Source organism: Crotalus tigris, unplaced genomic scaffold (assembly GCF_016545835.1).
Source record: "Crotalus tigris isolate CLP2741 ecotype Arizona unplaced genomic scaffold, ASM1654583v1 scf7180000017666.27876245, whole genome shotgun sequence".
Classification (NCBI taxonomy): Eukaryota; Metazoa; Chordata; class Lepidosauria; order Squamata; family Viperidae; genus Crotalus; species Crotalus tigris.
Window position 1 is genome coordinate 5,718,063 of NW_024096551.1, and position 22,592 is coordinate 5,740,654.

Genomic DNA, 22,592 nt, shown 5'->3' on the forward strand with positions numbered 1-22,592 from the left:
ATGGGAAAATTCCAGGATCAGTTTCATCTGAGTTGGCCTTAGATTGACAAAGGGTGAAAGCTGGGCATTCTACTAAAACTTTGTTTTAATTTTTTTTAATGGGCTTTGCAGATGAATGTTTAATTTTAAATTATCAATCATATCCCATTAGGTTAATGGAATACACCAACAATTATATGAACACATTGCAGAGAACATAGAAAATTTAGTCAGTCAGTTACTGATTCCAGCAAAACAAAGGGTACAGCCCCTTGTTTCAATAACACAATACATGCTATTATATTATGTTACTGAATCCAATATTTAGAGTTAAATCTATGAGGATAACTGTTACATTGGGAAGAACAACTTTAGCTAAGTATAGAATAAAAACAATTGTATAATTATTCCTTTCAATGTGGAAATTCCCATAATTATATTACTAGAAAAGTATATTTCATTACTAGCTGATATGACTGAACCTAGAAATTCTCTCTATGAGAGTAGCCCTGATAAGACTACTACAGGATGGCATCTGTCTCTTTAGGAATCCATATCTTTGGCTTTATACCATTAAGAAAAGTTGAGAAAATTGTAGAAATAATTGTTTGGATATACCAGGACACAACCTGAGACATGGATGGAATTTCATATGATATGATAAAAATAAAGTTAATGTAGATTCAGAATATGGGACAGATATAAATCCAGATTGTGACCCCAAATACTCTTGTTGGCTCCAGCACATGAGGCACTTTATAATGCCTCAAAGAGAAATGTTTAAAATATCAAGATAGTAACAAAACATGGGAGAATTTAAGATGAAGTTGACTCCAAAGGGATTTAATTTTGAATGTTTTGATATTCATATTAAGAAAGAGATTTAAGACAAATAAAAAGGTAACTGGAATAGATAAATCAAAATTGAATTATGTACAAATGAAGGACATGTGACTGCTAAAATGTATAAACTTTTGTTGAGATTTGAAATGGAAGAACAAGTTAAAAATTGCATGATAAAATGGGCTAAGAATTTTAGTTATAATATACAGGGAGACCAATCAGAGAAAATATGGTTACAAGGACTAAAATTATATTGTGTTATAATTTAAGAATTTCTATAAAGTGATCTACCATTGATATATATTGTATATCACCAGAGATATCATCTAGGAGGCAAAAAGGCACTTTTAGTTAACTTTGGAAAGCATGGCAAGCAAAAAATACATATGATGACTTAAATGAATTTGAAAAAAAATAACATTCAGATGAAAGCAGAAATGTTTTTTATTGGGACTTTTGAACAGTCAATTAGAAAAGATTTATGGAAGATGAGTTTGGTATGTGATAACTGCACTGTGGTTTTTATATGCACAAAAATGGAAAAATATTTAAATATCCATAATGGAGGAATTGATTATAAAGATTGCAAAATTTGCAGCAATGGCAAAATTGATCTGTTTGATCAGGGATAAAAAAAGTAGTTTTATAAAAAACGGGAAATCTTTACAAATCTTTTTGTTTAAAATTAAATATAATACATTAGTGATCTTTGGATTTGCCAATTGAAAAGAACTGAACATGGAACAATAGAAATTATGTAATGTAACCTTAGAGGAAAGAAAGTGAATAAGTTTGTCTGAGAAGAAGATCAGAATTCACTTATCTTTTTCTTTCTTTTATCTATACTATTTCTTGTACTTTTTCTTTTATCTTCTTTTTCTAAACTCTCTTGATATATTTTTATGATATTCTTTTATTTAATAAAGATTTTATTTAAAAATATATTATTTATAACAAAAACCAAAAGAAACGTCAACAAATTGCTGTTGTGATTAATATATTCAAATGTGTTTAAATCACAGACATTTGAAAGACTAGTAAAGTTGAAATTGAAAAATCACTTTTCATCCAATATCATCATATTGAAATACTCACCTATATAGACCCTCCTGCTGTATCTTTGCATTAACAGTAACACAAACACATGCAGTGGAATAAGGTTGATTATGAAAACATAACCACCCCATGCAGAAACCTGTGAAAAATACAGTAAGCATTAAGGTTTAGTTCATGTTTACAATGTTTTCTTGATAAACATGAGTCACTAAACACTGAGAATTCAAGCTATCTATATATGATGAAAAGGTATTTTGAGCCACAGGACGAACTTACAAATTGAAGAAAATAGATTAAGTAATATATAAAATAGGTTAATTCAAAAGTATTGTAATAGTGGCGAATATCTGGGGATGACGTTTTGTTCCCCGAGCTTGTGGATTGGTTTCTGAACGTTTCTTTACCAGGCTAGGTAACATCTTCAGTTGTTACCTAGCCTGGTAAAGAAATATTTGAAAACAAAAGTATTACATAAATTGATATATTTCAATCTTCTGACACAGTTTTTATTCTATTCTGTGTGCAGTTTACAGCACTCTATAAATTTAATTAATACTGGTTCATAAAAAAATTTCTGATATTACTATTTTTTATGTTTATCTTTTGTTTCCAAAATATTCTGGAATAAAATTTAACTACATTGCCAATTTCCCCTAACACAGTGATAGTATTATTACAACAGAATAGAGAGATATGATAAGCACGACTAGTTTGACTGAAGACATACTTTTCAGATCCAGAAGTAACTCCAATTAAGGGTCAATATTTATTCAATGCAATTAGCATTTTTTATTAAAATTATTTATTATCTGAATGATTTTTTATTTCAAATACTTCAGTTTCATAATCAGTAAAACAGTTTAACAGCAACACAAATAGCAATTATTGTGGTAAACTTGCTTTAAATCAGTGGTTCTCAATGTGGTCACAGGGGTCAGCAAAGACTTGAAGAACAGTTACCATTTAAATCTTAAGTCTTCGGGGTCCGAGGCCATGGTCCATGACCATAAAAGGTATTTAAATGGGGTGGTGAAGAAAAGATTGATAACCACTTTTTAAAATAGTTACCAAGTTTCTAAGGTTATCATTGTCTTCACTAAAACTTTTTTTACTATATCTTAATAGTGTAGGTTCAATATAGAACAGTACGATTTTAATATTGCTCTATGAAATAACATGGAAAAAGAACTGAAAACTTTCTCCTTTCAATAATTCAACAAATGTAACTAACAAGTCAAAGGGTAGAAAAGTGGTTAATAATACCAAGTTATTATCAATTCATTGTTGACCTTTGTTTAATAATTTTCTAAAATTCCTGAAGAAAATCAACTGCTGTAAGGTCATCTCATTACTTGTTTCACTATTGGTCAACCCCATACAGAGACTTGTCACTAATTAATTTGCAGAGATCTCTTATAAAAACTTATCAATTCACATTTCTGCTGAGAATGCTAATTCAGCTAGACAAAAACAGTCACAATAACATAAAAGCATACCAGTTTTCAAAGGTGAAGTTGTATTTCAGAAAAATGTGTCCATTTATGCTACTATTAGTTTACTTTATACCTTCAATTCCTCTGCCCTCTACAAAGCCGGATGGCAAAGAGGAAAAGAAGATAGTAGTACTGCTTGCTTTCAATTTTTACTTTGCACATAACTATCATGCAACTTCTAACACATTATGTTTGAAATAAAAGACCTGGGGGGGGGGGATACTAATCTCTGCATTAGGTAGACTTTTCTAATTTACCATAAAATTTTGAAGCATTCAGTTCAAATTAAATGAAATCTGAATTTTCAACGTTAAAATACTTGTGCTAATACTTAATTTATTCATAAAAACAGTGTACTAATTAAATGTGACCTTTATACATTCATATTCTACCACTTACCATGTAAAAGTAGGATAAACAGCAGCAAATGGTCCAGAAAACAGATCCAGTTTTCACTGACTTCACCTAAGAAAGTTGTCTGAGTTTTAATTATAACAGAAAAGACAAATCATGCAAATATAAAATATTCTATTTGAATGGTTTTTTAGAATTTACCATTTTTTTAGATCAGAAAAAGACCTTATAAAGGTCTTATAAAAAAGACCTCATGCAATAAAAATATTTGAACTGTATCTTAAAGACATGTACACATTTGTTTTATTTTGAAAGGAAAAGCAAATGACAGTAGAAAAGCTGTATTAGCTATATTTATTTCTAGTCACTATTAGAACAAATTGAAACTATTGCGCACATTCAGATTTTAAGAAGAATTTATATAACAGTACTTACCCACAAGTAATATGTGAACTGCAGTGCAAATATAGCTATCCCTTCATTGTCAAAAGATCCTGCAACTGATCGTGATATGTAACCTGGTACAATAGCAATAAAACAGGCAGCTAGAAGCCCTGCACCCTGGTTCCACAGTTCTCTGGTAAGCAGGAAAGTAGAAATTGATGTAAGGCCGCTAAAAACTGGTGCAAGGAACACACATACATCTCTTATATGAACAGTTATATTCAGCATATTCAAAATCCAATGTATAAGGCCAGCGGTCACCATTAGTCCTGGGTATACCTAGAAAAGAAAAGAGAAAAACAACTTATATTATAATACATAAACACTCACAATTGACAGTAAACAGGAAACTTCTTTAAATAGTTAGGAGAACACACACACACAAACATAAATTTATATTATAAAAATATAAAACTCCTTCAAGTAGTAATTTTATCAGTCCATGTAAAATTGAAGTCAAACATCTTATTTAGCACTATTGCAAAACAGTATATGTATCAAAGAGCAAGACATCAATGTTTAAAAAGCTGTATTATTCTCAATATCAAGAACATAATGCATGTTAACTTTATGTCTAGATTAAAGAAAATTTTCAACTGAGAAGACTTTTTCCCCACAGTTTTATCTATAGATATATTTAGAAGTTCAAACGGGCATAAATTAATGTGCAGAGATAATAGATAAAAGCATACAGAAAATGTGAAACTTAGCTGACTCAGCAGCAACAATGAAAAGAGAAGGTATTGCAATACATGATGTATTACGACTTTTGCCTTTGTGGAGCTGGGGTGGGCATGGCCTGCGCATGACTCATCCAGCTTGCAGGCCACCAGTTTGACACCTCTGATCTATGGCAAGTTAGATATTTCAACTGGCTGATGAAAAGGAGAGATCAGAGAATTGCTCATTTATGCTCTGGATAGCTGCTCCTCATAAGCAAAGTACAGTAAATGAGCTTCTCATGCTGACTGAGAGCCTTGGAAGCCATTGGATATATCAATATCCCCTAAACTGCTGCTTTATGGACATATGATGGCAAAAACCTTACTTTCTGAAACTCATTTGCATATTATTATTTTGTAACTGAAGAGAGAAATTCAAAATGGCAGAGAAGAATAAAGATTTTCAGGGAATTGTCTTCTTTTTGGAATTAAACAGTAATTTTAGAAAATAGAAGATTTGTTGATGAAAGTGCTTTTCAAAATCATAACATTAATTAAACAAAGAGACCAGACCTTTGTGTAAATGATTTGTGTCATGGTTCTGACAGATGAAACTCTTCAAAAGAACTTTGAGGTATTGTTTACCGTAAAGAATCTTTTATTCGAGAAACAAAGTATCGGCATTGCATAGCTGAAACCAAAAACTAAATTCCCCTCCCTTGGATACAAAGTACAATTCCCTCCTCCAATAAACAATCATAAATCACATTTGCCAATTAGCTTGATGCACGGGCTTTCTCCCCAGCTCTCCAGCCCGCCAAAACACTATCAGCTCTGGCCCCAATGTCCTTGGGTTACCACGGCTAAGTTATTATTGTTATGACTAGCTGGACTCTCATCCCTATTCCCCCACCCAGTATCAACTAATTCTACAAGCAATAGAGAAAATGGCTGCATTTCCATCTGTTGTCAAAGCAAGAACATTTGATGTTAGCAGCATTGACATCTGCCCCCCCTTACAAAAAGGACAAATCCTGTAATGCAAACAAAAGCACAGGTTAGGGGTTGCCTCTTGGTTTATTAGGGTGTTTCTTATAGAATCTATTAATGAGTCTGTCAGCTTTTACATTGCTAGATTTTACCAGATGGCCTCAGACAACAGATACCCCTTCCATTGCATTAAATACTGCAATTTCCCTTTAAAAATTCTTGAATCAAGAATATGTTTTACTTCATAGTGAGTGTCCTGCCACTATGAGAGGTCCAGTTGCCTTCTTAGGGGGTGGTCTTAAGGTGGAATCCCGAAAAGGTTTCAACAGGCTACAATGGAAAACAGGGTGAATTTTCCCTAAGAGCCTGGAAAGCTTTAATTCTACCCTGACTGGGTTAATGATCTTTACGATGGGAAAGGATCCTAAGTACTACGGTCCTAACTTCTTACTATGTAACTTGAGCCATAAATATTTAGTTGACAGATAAATCTTTTCCCCAACTTGAAATGTCCTTTGAGGAGCCCTTTTCCTATCTGCCTGTTTTTTGTATCTCTCAGAAGCCTTTTTCAAAGCAATTTTTGTGGCTTTCCAGACCTCCTCCCACCCCCTCATCCATTGATCAAGAGTCTGGGAAGTGAGGGGGGGTGTCCTTGGGGATATTCGGGTATTGGGCTGAATTCCTTTCCTGTGGCCATTTTAAAAGGCATGAAGCCGATGCTGCTGTGAACAAAGTTATTGTAAGCCACCTCTGTGAAGGGGAGGTCAGTCTAGTTCTTTTCCTGATAATCCACATAGCATCGGAGATATTGCTCCACCATTGAGTTTGCAGATTCAGCCACCCCATTGGTAGACAGGTGAAAGGCCAATGATAGTCCTTGAGATGAGCCAATTAGTTTGAGAAAACTCCTCCAAAACGTAGCTGTAAACTGCACCCCCGTCAGAGATTATTCATTTTGATGTGCCATGCAGCCTATAGATGTGTTTCAGGAACATCTTGGTTAGTCGTTGGGCGGATGGGAGTCCTTTGCAGGCAATAAACTGAGCCTGCTTTGAAAACAGATCTATCACAGTCCAGATGACCGTATTTCCCCTACTTTCAGGTAGATCTACTATAAAATCCATAGCAATTTCTTCCCATGGTTGGGAAGGGTCCACCACCAGTTGCAACAACCCAGAGGATTTCCCCAGAATTCTTTTTATGGTGGCACATACAGCACAACTCCAGACATAGTTTTCCACGTCCTGTTTCAATCCCGGTCACCAAAATTGCCAGTGGATGAGGTGTAGAGTTTTCAAATATCCAAAGTGCCCAGCCTGTTTTACGTCATGGCCATGTCGGAAAGCATTAAGATGGAGGGTCTCTGGCAAGTATAGCTTTCCCCCCTTGTAAGCCAAACCATCCCTGAATGTTAGGGAGGATTGGCTGTCCTTGAACCATTGGTTGGTGAGGAGCTCTTGTTTTATTTTCTTTGCCCCAGGGTCATTGGGATTTGAGGCACTTGAAGGCCGGACTCTGCACGGCGTGAGTTGAGAAGCAGTTTGTGGAGTGGAGATAATTGCTTCATTAACCTCTTCATGCTGGCTCTTGTACTGGGGCAGTCTGGATAAAGCATCAGCTAAGAAGTCCCCCGTCTGGTATGTACTTTAGGATGAAATTAAACCGGTTAAAGTATTGCGCCCATCGTACTTGTTTCGGGGACAATTTGCGGGGAGTTTTCAGTGCTTCTAGGTTTTTGTGATCAGTCCATACCTTGAAAGGCACCTTGCTCCCTTCTAGATAGTGTCACTAGTTTAATAAAGCCCAATGGATTTCAAAGGCTTCTTTCTCCCACACAGCCCACCTCCTCTCGTACTCAGTGAATTTTTTTGAATTGTAGGTGCAGGGTTGTAGAGTTGCACTCTGGTTTTTTTGCAATAACACAGCTCCGACGGCCGTGTCACTGGCATCGGCTTGAATCCCAAAGGGCTTCCCTGGGCAAGGATGCTTTAAAACTGGTTCAACCGCAAATAGCCTTTTTAAATTCTCAAAAGTGGTTTGACAGTTTCATAGTCCATGCTAATGGTTGGCCCAGACGGGGCTTTCCTCCCTCCTTGCCTGTTTTCAGTAATTCCGTAAGGGGTAAGGCAATTTCAGTAAAGGAGGGGATGAACTGTCGGTAAAATTTGGCAAATCCCAGAAAGCTCTGGAGCTGTTTGCGAGACTTTGGGGGCTGCCATTCAATTACGGCTTTTACTTTGATCAAGTCCATTTCAATTACCTTGCTGGAAATTTTGTAGCCAAGATAATCTAGTCGGGTCGGTGAAACTCACTCTTTGATAGTTTAACATAGAGCTTGGCATTCAACAGTTTCTTTAACACTTCTCCCACTAGTTTTATGTGGTCAGTCATGTTTGTGCTGTATATCAGGATGTCATCAAGATACACCAAAACTCCTCTGTATAAATGGTCATGTAGTACCTTATTGATCAGCTGCATGAAGACAGATGGAGCCCGCTGTAGTCCAAATGGCATGACTTTAAATTGGTAGCTCCCCATGGGACAGTTAAAGGTAGTCTTCCACTCATCTCCCTCCTTTATCCTCACTTGGTAATATGCCTCTCTCAAGTCCAACTTAGTGAAGACACTCCCCTTTGCCAGGTGGGTAAGTCCTTCAGGAGGGGGAGGGGATATTTGTTTTCCATGCTCACAGTGTTCAAACCTTTATAGTCCACACAGAGACAAAGCGACCCATCTTTCTTTTCTTTAAATACTACTGGGGCTCCCATGGCAGACTTGTCCCATTCAATAAATCCTCTTACTAGGTTCTTGTCCACATACTGCTGCATCTTCTCCATCTCAAGGGGGGAGATAGCATACATTCTCGGTCGTGGGAGTTTGGCTCCTGGTAACAGTTCGTTAGAGCAATCATTAGGTCGGTGGGAGGCAGGGTGTCGCATTATTTCTCACTAAATGCCTCCACTAGGTCCCGGTACTCGCTGGGGATGAGTGGCTTGCCTGGTTGAGACAGAGCAGCTATTTGTGCTAGCTCATTGGGTGGGCTAAGTTTTCCTGTAATGTCCGTTGAGTTAAGGGGGGCTTGGGTCCTATAGGTAACCTCACAGTCCTTGTTCCCTTCTCCCACCAGATAAACGGCTTCCATTTGTCTAACCAGGCTAGCCCTAGGATCATGGCCTCAGTCATTTTCGGAGCCACCATGAAACAAATGAACTCCCAGTGCTCACCTATTTCTAAGCGTAGGGTTCAGTCAATTGTGTGACTAAAGTTCTTCCTCTCCTCACAGGTTTGGAAAGCAGCCTTGCTTGTATGCCCATTTTCAGGGCAAGTGGCAAGCTAATAACGTACCGGGAGCATCCAGAGTCCACTAGTACCTGTGCCCCTGTCTTAGGGATTATGAGTTTGGCAGGTAGTAAAAAAGGTGGAACCGGTTGACTCACCATCAGATCGTTCTCTCCTTCGTCGTCGCTGTCGTAGGAGGGTAGAACGGCGGCAGGTCCGGCTTGGGACTCGGAACTCTCCTGCATGGGACACATGACTTGGGCAATCCAGTTGGATTTCTCTTTCGCCGGCTGCTGGGCTGGTTTCTTCCTCACTGGTGATCCCGGTCTATTCTGCTGTTAAGGGTAAGGGACTGGGCAACTCGCTGCTCAATGTCCCTGTTATCCACATCTGAAGCATTTGATCAGTGGGCCTGCAGGTGGCTTGGGGTTTTCAGTAGCCATGGGAATTGGAGGCTTTGGGGGGGGGGGTGGCAGCCATTTGGGTTGATCTGGCCTCAGCCCAGCTTCTTGCGGTGGTGGCTTCTTATAACGGGCAAGTTGGACTTCAAGTCTTACTGCTGCCTGGTACCATACTTGCAACTGATTAGGGACTTCTCGATAGATACAAGCCTAGGATAGGTGGTTGTCCAGTTCCTCCTTGAAGTGATGAACTAGGGCAGACATGTCAAACACAAGGCCCGGAGGCCAGATGCGGCCCATGAAGTGGTTTCATGTGGCCCACGAAGCCATCCTGGAAACAGTGAGGGAACGGCCCCCTCTGCCTTGGCCCTGTCCCACGCCAGCCGGGAGCCAATGTACAATTTTGTGATGGCCATCTACGCTGAAATGCATTCAGTCTTAGCTCCATAAGCCCCCCTCTGCATGGCATGAGAGGAACAGTGATGCTTCTCCAGTGGACCATGCCTTGGCACTTGCCCTGGTCCCACCCCCTTTTGCCAGAGACCCTCAGATCTATCCCACTCCTGCCCAGGCACTCACAGGCACCCTTGACACGAACGATGTAGAGCTGGCCACACCCACCAGTAGGCCATACCCATTCCATCCACGCCCACCCAGTAGGCTGCACCCACCATGGCCACACCCACCTGGCCCCCTGAGGGGAACCACAATGCTAATGTGGCCCTCAATGAAATTCAGTTTGACACCCCTGAACTAGGCACTGCTTGGGCCACCTCTCTATTCGGCCAGCTATCTTGTGAAACTCTCGCACATATTCCAGTGCAGGCCTGCCAACTTTTCTTATCTTGTGGACTTGTTCCTCCGCTTTGAGGGCAATGAATGGGTCCTTGAACCTTGCTCTCAGTCCTAGGAGGAAGAGATGGGGATCCCCCAACTCAGGTGCTTGCTTGTTGTATAAATTGTTCAGCCACTCAGATGCTTCCCCTTCCAACTTGGACACAACCATGTTGACCATAGCGGCTGGGTTCGGGTAGAAATAGGCACAGCGGTTCAAGTGGGAACGCACCTGGTTGAGGAAGATCAGCTTCTCCAGGTCTCCATCAAAGGTTGCTCTAAGGGGTGGCATCATCAGTGGTTGCTGCACTCCTCAGGGAGCCTGCATTCCCGGTGGTTGCTGGCCTCCCCACTGTGGATGTTGCACCCCCAACGGTTGCTGGCCTCCTCATGGTGGCTGCTGCATCCCCAATTGCTGCAGGCCTCCCAGCAGTTGTTGCACGTTGGGGGTTGTTGCCACCCTCATGGCTATTGCTGCAGTGCAGGCGGCTGTGGGATCCCCAATTGCTGTATGATCCCCAATGGTCTCAGCGGCTGCTGAAATGGCACCCCCAGTTGCTGCAGGTCTTCCAGTGGTTGCTCATGTTTAAGGGCTGTTGCAACCCCCACTGCTGCTGACTTGCGGGCGGTTGTGGCATTCTCATTTGTTGTAGCCCCCCCACGGCCCCGGCAGTGGTTGTTGTGAGATCCCCAGTTGTGGGCTCCTTAGTGGTTGCTGCACGTTTGGAGACAGCGGCCAGCTCCACTGCTGCTGCTGTACTCCCAGTGGTTGCGGACCCCTTGGCAGCTGCATCATCCCCAGTTGCTGCAAGGCCCCCATCTGCTGCTGCACACCCCCAATTCGGATGCTGCACCGCCAACAGCTGTTGGCCTCCCAGCTGTGGGGACTGCGGTATCCCCCATTGCTGTATGGGCCTCGGGCTGGGTGGCCGGTAAGCACATTGATCTGGGCTTCGGCTGTCCCAGTGACAGCTTGGGCTCTTATCTCGCCAGCAGTGATCTGGGCTTTGGAGGGGTGAAGACTGGAGCTGTCCCTTCCCGTGGGGCTGGAGGCCATGATAGGTGGCTTCAAGAACGGGGAAGTTGCTTGACCTGCGCAGGTGGGGCTGGGGCTTCCCCTTGGCTTGAGTTGGTGACTGCCTTGCTGATCATCATGATTGCTTGCGTGTGGAGAACGGGAGGGGTGTTTGCCACTTTTCATCTCTAGCTCTTCAAATCTTTCCACCAACTTCTCCACTGATTGACTACAGACTGCGGACAAGTACGTCTACTCACACGAGTCCTCAGTGGTATACAATTTCGTGGCTCTCCACCGGGAAGCCCCTCTTTGCAGCTCGACCTTGTCTGCCTTCGAAGCACTTGATTGTGGCAAGGCTGTCTCAAGGTGTCTGGAGTCTACACTGGGTAAGGTCCATTCTGACGACCAGATCAGCTGTCTTCGCGGCTTGGGTCTTGCTCCCATCTGGGAGACCTGAAAAGGTTCCTTCTCTACCAGTGCACTGGCCTGCGCTCCCTCCTCTGAGGTAGCAGCCACTGCTGGGATGCTGGTTTCAGGCACTTCTTCCTTTTCCAAGTTGAGATCTTCCCCGAATCTTTATCGGTCTACCCCTCAACTCTAGGGACAGCGACTGAGGCTTGGGACTCTTTTATTCAAGAAACAAAGTATTGGCACTACAGAGCTGAAACCAAAAACTAAATTTCCCTCCCCTGGATACAAAGTAACAAAGTACAATTCCCTCCTCCAATAAACAATCATAAATCACATTCCCCAATTAGCTTGAAGCGCAGGCTTGACCCAGCTCTCCAGCCTGCCAAAACCCTATCAGCTCTGGGCCCAATGTCCTTGGGTTCCCACAGCTAAGTTATTATTGTTATGACTAGCTGGACTCTCATCCCTATTCCCCCCCCAGCATCAACTAAGTCTACAAGCCATAGAGAAAATGGTTGCATTTCCATCTGTTGTCAAAGCAAGAACATTCAATGTTAGCAGCGTTGACAGATTGTTTACTATTATTATGATTGTTTATTATTGGTGGATTTTACAAAATAAGATGATAAAGGTATTATGAGGGAGGCTGTATGAATATAATTGAGACTAAGTATTAAAATAGAGAAAAGCAAAATAGAAAAAAGAGAAGCTTTCTTTTACATTATTGTAGTAATTGACATATTTTCACTCTGGCAAACACAAGGAAAGTTGCAAGATTAGGAGAAGGAAGGAGAAGTTTGCTAGGACAATTTACAAGTAAGGGCATTTCACTAGATGTATTGCAGAAAATGTTTGAGGCATTTGGTAAAAAAGTGACTGCACTGGTTGCCAATAGTTTGAAAGCTTTTAAAAAAGAAATGGAAGGAGGATGTGCTGGAACAACAACAACAAAAAAGATATGAAAGAAGTTTAGAAATCTGAATAATCTGTAGAAAAATTGGCTAGAGAGCTAAAGCAAATTATTGACTAAGTAGAAGTTTTGAAAGTAAGTCAGAAGTTATAAATAGATGGAGAAAGATTTGGATTGCTTGGCATATCTGGAATTGAGGGAAAAAGAATTTTATTTAATATTAACAGCAATTAGAAATATATGGATAATATATCAGAGAAACATTGTTAAACTGTCTAATTTCCTGGATTGGAAAGAGAATGACACCAAGACAAAAATTGATAAGGTTTATAAGACTGATACATGATTTGTAAAATTAAGTAATGTTCCAAGGGTTGTTGTTGATAGCTCTATTAGAAAGAAGAACACAGACCATGTACTACAGCAGCATTTTAATATTAAATTTATTATTGATAATACAGGTGCAATTGGACTTAAAAGAAACTCCAATTCTCTGGGGAATTACTAATTTCATACACATAGAACAGTAGAGAAAGTAATACTGCCTATTCAAACCCTAGAATGCCCAATGACTGTTGAAACTATTGACAGGTAGCTGTTAAAGACAGGACTAGTCCTACACTGCAGTTCCTTTGCAACTGACAATCAAAGATTGCAGAATTCATACAGTTTTGTGTACTTCATTCTTGCAAGCATCCATAATCTTAGGAATAAAGTGGTTTAGATGCATGACCCTTATATAACTTGGGAGCAGGAGACACTCTCATTTCCCTCCCTAATGGCAACAAAATTGCTTACTAGCAATGAAAGCTGACCCTCCCCACTATCACAGAAAAGGAGGATCAGTGCTGCCAGAAAATTGAGCAGATTTTGAAGGTATGTTTGGAGAGGAAGAGGCTGCCAACAGTATGATTGTATTATTAAGCCAGGAGCCCAAATCCCACATCTACTTGTGAGTCAGCCATCCTCAGGAAAATATCTGGATGCCAACTTCAAAAAGGGATTCATTCCTCTTTCCAATTCACTGGTATTAACACCCTGTTTGTCCCCCAAACAGCAGCACTCCTGAGATGTATTAGACTTATTACAATAAGCACACATCCCTACAAAAATAGATTTAAGAAGTGCTTACAATCTAATCAGAATGAAAGATCACAATATTTAATAGTCTTTGATATAAGGTATGGAAAGACTGAACATTGTTGTTGTTGTTGTTAAATGCGAAGTCGTGTCCGACCCATCGCGACCCCATGGACAACGTTCCTCCAGGTCTTCCTGTCCTCTACCATCTTCTGGAGTCCATTTAAGTTCACACCTACTGCTTCAGTGACTCCATCCAGCCATCTCATTCTCTGTCGTCCCCTTCTTCTATTGCCCTCAATCTTTCCCAGCATTAGGCCCTTCTCCAGTGAGTCCTTCCTTCTCATTAGGTGGCCAAAGTATTTGAGTTTCAACTTCAGGATCTGGCCTTCTAAAGAGCAGTCGGGGTTGATCTCTTCTAGGACTGACCGGTTTGAACGCCTTGCAGTCCAAGGGACTCGCAGGAGTCTTCTCCAGCACCATAGTTCAAAGGCCTCAATTCTTTTGCGCTCAGCCTTTCTTATGGTCCAACTTTCACAGCCATACATTGCAACTGGGAAAACCATGGCCTGGACTATACGCACTTTTGTTGGCAGGGTGATGTCTTTGCTTTTTAGTATGCTGTCTAGATTTGCCATAGCTTTCCTCCCCAGGAGCAAGCGTCTTTTAATTTCTTGGCTGCAGTCCCCATCTGAGGTGATCTTGGAGCCCAGAAAAATAAAATCTGTCACTACCTCCATTTCTTCCCCATCTATTTGCCAGGAATTGAGAGGGCCGGATGCCATGATTTTGGTTTTCTTAATGTTGAGTTTCAAGCCAACTTTTGCACTCTCCTTCTTCACCCGCATCAAGAGGCTCTTTAGTTCCTCTTCACTTTCTGCCATTAGAGTGGTATCATCTGCATATCTTAGGTTGTTGATATTTCTCCCGCAATCTTAATTCCAACTTTTGATTCATCTAGCCCTGCCTTTCTCATGATGTGCTCTGCATATAAGTTAAATAGGCAGGGCGACAGTATACAGCCTTGCCGGACTCCTTTTCCAATTTTGAACCAATCAGTGGTTCCGTGTTGGTTCTCACTGTTGCTTCTTGACCCGCATATAGGTTTCTCAAGAGACAAATGAGATGGTCTGGTACTCCCATCTCTTTAAGAACTTGCCACAATTTGTTGTGATCCACACAATCAAAGGCTTTTGCATAGTCAATGAAGCAGAAGTAGATGTTTTTCTGGAACTCCCTAGCTTTCTCCATGATCCAGCGTATGTTGGCAATTTGATCTCTAGTTCCTCTGCCTCTTCGAAATCCTGCCTGTACTTCTGGTAGTTCTCGATCCACATACTGCTGGAGTCTAGCTTGTAGGATTTTAAGCATAACTTTACTAGCATGTGAAATGAGAGCAATGGTGCGATAGTTTGAACATTCTTTGGCATTGCCTTTCTTTGGAATTGGAATGTAAACTGACCTTTTCCAACCCTGTGGCCACTGTTGAGTTTTCCAAATTTGCTGGCAAATTGAGTGTAGCACTTTTACTGCATCGTCTTTTAACATTTTGAATAGCTCAGCTGGAATACTGTCACCTCCACTAGCTTTGTTGTTGCTCAGATTTTCTAAGGCCCTTTTCACTTCACATTCTAGGATGTCTGGTTCGAGGTCATGACCATCTCATTGTGGTTATCTGGGACGTTAAGCTCATTCTTGTATAGTTCTTCTGTGTAGTTTTGCCATCTCTTCTTAATCTCTTCTGCCTCTGTTAGGTCTCTGCCATTTTGGTCCTTTATCATGCCCATCTTTGCATGAAACGTTCCCTTCATATCTCCAATTTTCTTGAAGAGATCTCTGGTCCTCCCTATTCTGTTGTTTTCTTCTATTTCTTTGCACTGTTCATTTAAGAAGGCATTCTTATCTCTTCTAGCTACTCTCTGGAATTCTGCATTCAATTGGGTGTATCTTTCTCTTTCTCCTTTGCCTTTCGCTTCCCTTCTTTCCTCAGCTATTTGCAAAGCTTCCTCAGACAGCCATTTTGCTTTCTTGCATTTCTTTTTCTTTGGGATGGTTTTAGTTGCTACCTCTTGTACAATGTTGCGAACTTCCATCCATAGTTCTTCAGGCACTCTGTCTATCAGATCTAATTCCTTAAATCTATTTGTCACCTCTACTGTATATTAATCAGGAATATGATTTAGTTCATACCTGAGTGGCCAAGTGCTTTTCCTTACTTTTTTCAATTTAAGCCTAAATTTTGCAACGAGAAGCTCATGATCTGAGCCACAGTCAGCTCCTGGTCTTGTTTTTACTGACTGTATAGCACTTCTCCATCTTTGGCTGCAGAGCACATAGTCGATCTGATTTCTATGTTGACCGTGTGGTGATGTCCATGTGTAGAGCCGTCTCTTGGGTTGTTGGAAAAGAGTGTTTGTTATGACGATCGTATTCTCTTGACAAAATTCTATCAGCCTGTGCCCTGCTTCATTTTGTACTCCAAGGCCAAGCTTGCCTGTTATTCCGGTTATCTTTTGGCTTCCCACCTTAGCATTCCAATCCCCCATGATGATAAGGACATCATTTTTTGGTGTTAATTCTATAAGGTGCTGTAGGGCTTCATAGAACCAGTCAATTTCATCCTCTTCAGCACCAATGGTTGGGGCATAGATTTGGACTATTGTGATATTGAATGGTTTGCCTTGGATTCGAATTGAGATCATTCTGTCATTTTGGGGATTGTATCCCAGTATTGCTTTTCCTATTCTTTTATTGACTATGAAGGCTACTCCATTTCTTCTGAGGGATTCTTGCCCACAGTAGTATACCTGATGGTCATCTGAGTTAAATTCACCCATTCCTGCCCATTTTAGTTCGCTGATTCCTAAGATGTCGATGTTTAGAGTTGTCATATCTTTTTTGACTACGTCTAGCTTGCCTTGATTCATGGATCTTACATTCCAGGTTCCTATGGAGAAAAAATCTTTGCAGCATCGGACTTTCCTTTCACCACCAGATATATCCACAACTGAGCGTCCTTTCGGCTTTGGCCCAGTCGCTTCATTCTTTCTGGCGCTACTAGTACTAGCCCTCCGCTCTTCCCCAGTAGCATATTGGACACCTTCCGACCTGAGGGGCTCATCTTCCAGCATCATATCTTTTTGCCTTTTAATACTGTCCATGGGGTTTTCATGGCAAAGATACTGGAGTGGTTTGCCATTTCCTTCTTCAGTGGATCACATTTTGTCAGAACTCTCTGCTATGACCTGTCCGTCTTGGGTGGCCCTGCACGGCATAGCTTATAGCTTCATTGAGTTGCGCAAGCCCCTTCGCCACGACAAGGCAGTAATCCATAAAGGGGAGACTGAACATACAATGATGCATTTCAGACAAGTTAACTATGAAGCTGTTTTTTCTAGATTCACGAATGACACTTTCAGAAGATGTTTTGATATATACATTATCTATTTGGGTGACATGTTAATTTATTCTAAAGATCCCTCTTGCATGTAATCCATGCCAGAAATGTATTGCAAAAATTACAGGTTATCAAGCTTTTTACTAAATTAGAAAAATGTGCATTTAATTTGATGTACTATTTTGGTTACAGAATATCCCCAAAAGGCGTACAAATTGATCCAGCAAAGGACCAGTCTATTCTATCATGGCATACCCATGTAATACAAAGGATATATGATGCTTTCTAGACTTTGCTAACTTCTGCAGGAGATTCATCCCTAATTTTGCTGAGCTTGCAAAACCACTATTATAATTTCTGAGAAAAGGCTGGCAATTCTCCTGGTCAGCCCAAGAATAAGTGACATTTCAAGAGTTTAAACAGCTCTTTATTTCTCAACACCTCCCCTATCATCCTGACCCCTCTCACCCCTTTGGTGTGCAGAGAGATGCATCAGATGTGGCAATTTAAGAGAAAGAAGGAGAGGTAATTATGTCTATGTGCATTTTGCTTGAGAGCACTCCGAATTAAATTATGACATTATCAATAAAAAGCTATTGACAGCAAAAATTGCCTTTCAACTGTAAACAGCAGCCCATCCTAAGCAAATCCATACAGACCATAAAAAGAGTTGCTGCAAAACACCAATTCAGACCTCAGCAAATCAGCTGGACATTTTTTTCTCCTGCTTTAACTTTACATCTCATATATTCCAGGCTCCCAGAACAAGCTTCCAGATGCCATCTTAAGCTGAAGCATGAGATTCCTCAGTCACATCCCCCCCCCCCAGCAACACAACTGCAACCAAGCAACCTTTAATCCTATAGTAAGACAGATGCTAGGGCAGGAGTGTCAAACTCGCAACATCACATGGCATGACATATCATGATTTTTTCCCCATTGCTGGCAATGGGGTGGGCACGGTTTTGGCATGATACATCTGGCTCGCGGGCCGGTAGTTTGACACCTCTGTGCTAGGACCTGTATGGATAAACTCAAGGAACTCCAAGGTACAGGTTCGCCTTTCACAATAGCAGGGGACAGCTATTACACAGCAAACATTTATATGTACCTTTAAGGGAGGGGCTAGTACAGCTATACCATGAAATTTATCACAAAATAGTAGAAGATGGGGGAGATATTCAGTACTCAGTTAAGAGCCCTGAGAAAATTTTGGTGGCCCTGCATCCACAGATAAATTAGGGATTGTTTCTTCTTGGCTTATATGTTAGAGATCAAAAATCCCTGGTAAGTGGCTGGATTGTAGGATACGTTTTTTCCTAAATTTCATCACTGATCTGCCTCCAGTGTGAGAATATATCATACTGGCAGTAGTGGATTTATTGATCCATTTCTCTTTGCATGGCTCTCCTAATGGCCCAAGAAATGGTTCAATATTTTGGGATTATGTTTTTAGATTCAGGTAGTCCTCAATTTACAATCATTTGCTTAGTGACCATTTGAAGTTACAATTCCATTTTAAAAAAAGATTTATGATCATATGTCACACTTATCACTGTTACAGTATCTCCATGGTCATGTGATGAAAATTTTGATGCTTGGCAATTGACATGTAATTATGACAGCTGCAGGGTCCTAGGATCATCTTTGTGACTTTCTGACAAGCAAAGTCAATGGGGAAGCCATATACATTAACTTACCAATTGCAGTGATTCACTAACTGTCACAAGAAAGCTGTAAAATGGGCAACAGTCACTTAACTGTGTTGCTTAGCAATAGACATTTTCAGCTCAATTCTAATTGTAAGTGGAGGACTATCTGTATAGAGGACTGGTCAATCTCATAACAGAAATACTTCCAAATGTTTAAGGACCTTCTTGCCATTATTAAATATTAAAACATATGTCATTTGTCCATCATCTAGCTTCTAATAGAGAAGATGACTAGCTGATCTACTTTTGTAACAAAAGTACCCTGTTCCATTCCAGTAGATAGGAAGAAGAATACAAGTTGGAAGCAGTATTAGACTTGAGGAACAGAGGGAAACAAGTTAAATACTTAATACACTGGAAAGGCTAGTCAGAGTTTGAAAGATTACAGAAGGGGGCTAGAGATGTTCATGTATCACAAGTGATAGGTTTTCACAACCAATACCCAAACAAACCCTGTGTAAGAAGCTATAGATCTTGCAAAAGTCAAGCTGTGACTGGAATGAGCAGAAGAAACTTGTCTATGGGACGGAGGGAGCTTCAACCATACCAAAAGACTTAGTGGGAGGCAATGAATCAGCTCCTCCTACAGCAAACATACAACACATGAATGGGGGAGATCAGCAGATTGGTGGTGGTGAGTTGTTGAGAGAAGATGGGAAGGTGATGTAATGGAATGTATGAATGATCTTGGGAAAGAGGAGAAGAGATGCTATCTAGGAAACAATCGGACAAGAGAGGCAGGAGCCCATAGGCACTTAACTGTCAGAGAAACGAACTTAGGAAGGATCCAGCCTTAATGGTTCAAACAGTCAAAAGTGGAAGTGGGAAGTATGTGCCTTCAAAGTTACAAGATTCTTTTTTACAATAAAGTAAAATTAATTTATCTATTTGTGTTTCCTCTCTGGTTTACTTGGCAAGGCTAACAATTGGTTTTTAGAAGGCTCTTTTAAACTACAAAGGAACCTAGTTGTACCATGAAGTGAAATTTTAGTGAAATTTCTTGCTAAAATTGATGGAGGCATATTGTGTGATATAATTCAACTAAAATGAAATAGCAAAAAGAATGACTGACTTTGTTTTTTATAAATATTTTATTAATTTTCTATTTTTACAATCAAGTGCCTAATAGACAACACGATGATTGAGTCCATTAGTAATTCCATGGTACATGTAAGCTTCTTCAAACTAAATCCAATATTATACCCTCCAATACATCCTCTATTCTTCTGGTAATAAACATTTTTCTACACTAAACAAATGCAATTCTTATTGTTAGTAAATAAACAGTTACATGTCAACATTTATCACATTTTTCTAATAGTGTCAATAATATCAGTTTAGAATATCTTTTCTACCCAAAACATATCTTAATTGCATTTGCACTCAATATCCATTTATTCAGTCCATGTCCTATTTTCACTTTTTTCGATTTTAATGTCCCATTCATGTTCAAAATATCCCAATCATTTATAATTTCAAAACAAGTTATATTTGGGTAACCAAAAGCTTCCCTTATTCAATGTTCTTAGCATATTCTTATTTCCCTTTTCATACCAAGATATGATATTCTGATTACAAATCCTATCTATCTAGTTATAATAATACTTCTGTTTCTAGCAATCTATTCTTAACCATATTCAAACATCTAATTGGTAATATAATATCCCCTCTAATAGGTCAAAGCTTCTGTCTCCTTCAGTTTTCTTCCTTTGCCAACTAACTTTCCAAGCCAGTGCATTTGGATCATCAAATAATTCTTCCTCTATTTTTGTGTATATTATTTGAGACAAGAGAAACAATTTAGTTAAAGTATTTTGGGAAGAACTAGCCCATTAATATTCATTAAACGGCCTTCCTCCTTCTCCAGTTCCCTACTGTTCTGGCTTTATCTTCCATTCCATCAGCACTCCTTCCTTATCTTCCAGTATGTTCTGAAATCTTGGTTTGTAAAATGTCTTTTCCATTTCCAATATTGTTGTGTCTTCTAAGTCTTCATTTATCTGAGTCTGGTCATTAGTTTCTTTCTTTAGAATCCTCAATGTTTGTGTCTGCATTCTCTAGTTTTCCTTCTATTTTCTGGGTTGCTGGTTCCTTCTCTGTAGTTATTTTCTGAGTTTATAGATTTAAATTAGAAAATTGTTCTTTTATCTCCTTTCTGTTACTTTTAATCTCATCACAAGCTAAAGCGATTGTTTCTTGTATTAATTTTAACATGGAGAGAGTTTCTGGCTATGATTCATCAGTATTTTCTTGGTGATACGGCAAACTGAGGCTTCTGGAGAGATTTTAAGGATGGTTTTTTTTACTATTTAGTATGGAACATCCATTTTATTTTTTGTAAATGGTCTTTATAAATTATCCAACTAACTATCCATTCTTAAACCTCCCCTAAGCAAGTATAAGTAAAATTCAATTTTTTCTGTCCAATAAGAAATATATCCTTTCTGTCCAGGGAGAAGAAAGAACCATTAAAGGTTGTTTATCAATCAAGATTTATATTCCAAAATGTTCCACCATATTAGGCAATAGTGTATGTTTCTTCTACAGGAAAACAGTTCCACAATACAACTCTGAAAGTCAGTATTTGTATTCATAGTTCAGACAGGCCAATTTTAGAGTAGTATTATTGTCTCTGCCACATAGATAAGCAGCCCCCAAGTCTGTTCCTTTTGCTCAGCTGCAATTCTCAAAAATAAAAGCTTCCAAGGCCAGCCAGAGTCTTATCTAATTCTGGGCTTCAAACCAGATTTCTTTTAGACATAATAAGCTGTAGTGCCATAATTCACCACTAGATGTCATTAACACCATTTTTCGGTTTTTAAATCCAAAACTTATATTGTAAACTTTTCAAGTCTTTTTTTTTAAACGTCTTTGAACCACTTTTAGTCCCCAAATTTCTAAGCCATATATATATATATATTAATTCCAAATTAGTCTTAGGCTTCTCCATTTTCCACAAGTAATTAATTTGCCGCTTTTCTTTTCCTGAGGGAATGGGGCAGAAGTTCCCCTTTCCTCATCGGGGAGAGTGCTTTCGGCAGATTTTCAGGAAGAGGTCTTAGAGTCATAAAGAGAGACTCTGGTCTCACCCAGTTTCATCCACATTCTGTAAAATTGCCTGTTAGTGTTTGTTGTCTTCTGTTGACATCAGCTTCTGACTGGCTACATGAATGTCTTTCCCCTGCCGGTTTGGAGGGCTTCCTTGGATCAAATGGAAGGGCTGCTGCTCCTCCCGCGATCAACGAGGGTCCCCTCCTTGCTTGTCTCCTCTACAGAGCGACTTTCGACCCTTTCCAGGGTCCCCCCGTGGGGAGAAATCAAACGGGAAAGACGGAGCCCCATCTTCCTGCATCTGCTTGCTGCGACGTCAAAACCAGAAGCCAAATCTTCCACCAGCAAAGCTTGCTAAGATGTTCCAGAACAATTCGCCAACATGTTGGAAATGTAAAAAAGTACATGGAACATATTATCATTTATGGTGGACATGCCCAGTTGCGAAAAAATACTGGACTAAAATAAGAAGATGGATCAAAGAAATAATAGACTAACCCGTAGACTGGAAACCAGAGATCTTTTTGTTGAGTATTTTAAACAGAAAATATAGTAAAGAAATAAGGTATTTAATTCTACATATAATAACGGCAGCAAGAATAGCATACGCACAGTTCTGGAAAAATGAGAATATATCATCAGAGGAAGAAGTGATAAGAAAAATCCTGGACTGTGCTG

The 22,592-nt window shown here is 39.9% G+C and overlaps 1 protein-coding gene across 3 annotated transcripts in view; it reads right to left on the reverse strand.

Annotated features, from left to right (window-relative positions):
• The window catches only part of STT3B (STT3 oligosaccharyltransferase complex catalytic subunit B), a 65,308-nt gene that overhangs the window by 21,596 nt on the left and 21,120 nt on the right, over window positions 1–22,592 (reverse strand). For all 3 annotated transcript variants that reach the window (XM_039336333.1, XM_039336332.1, XM_039336334.1), the window contains exons 3-5: window positions 4,161–4,448; window positions 3,771–3,836; window positions 1,918–2,017 (exon numbers count right to left, since the gene is read on the reverse strand). In XM_039336333.1, the coding sequence (XP_039192267.1) occupies window positions 1,918–2,017; window positions 3,771–3,836; window positions 4,161–4,448 (454 nt within the window). The remainder of the gene's footprint in view (window positions 1–1,917; window positions 2,018–3,770; window positions 3,837–4,160; window positions 4,449–22,592) is intronic.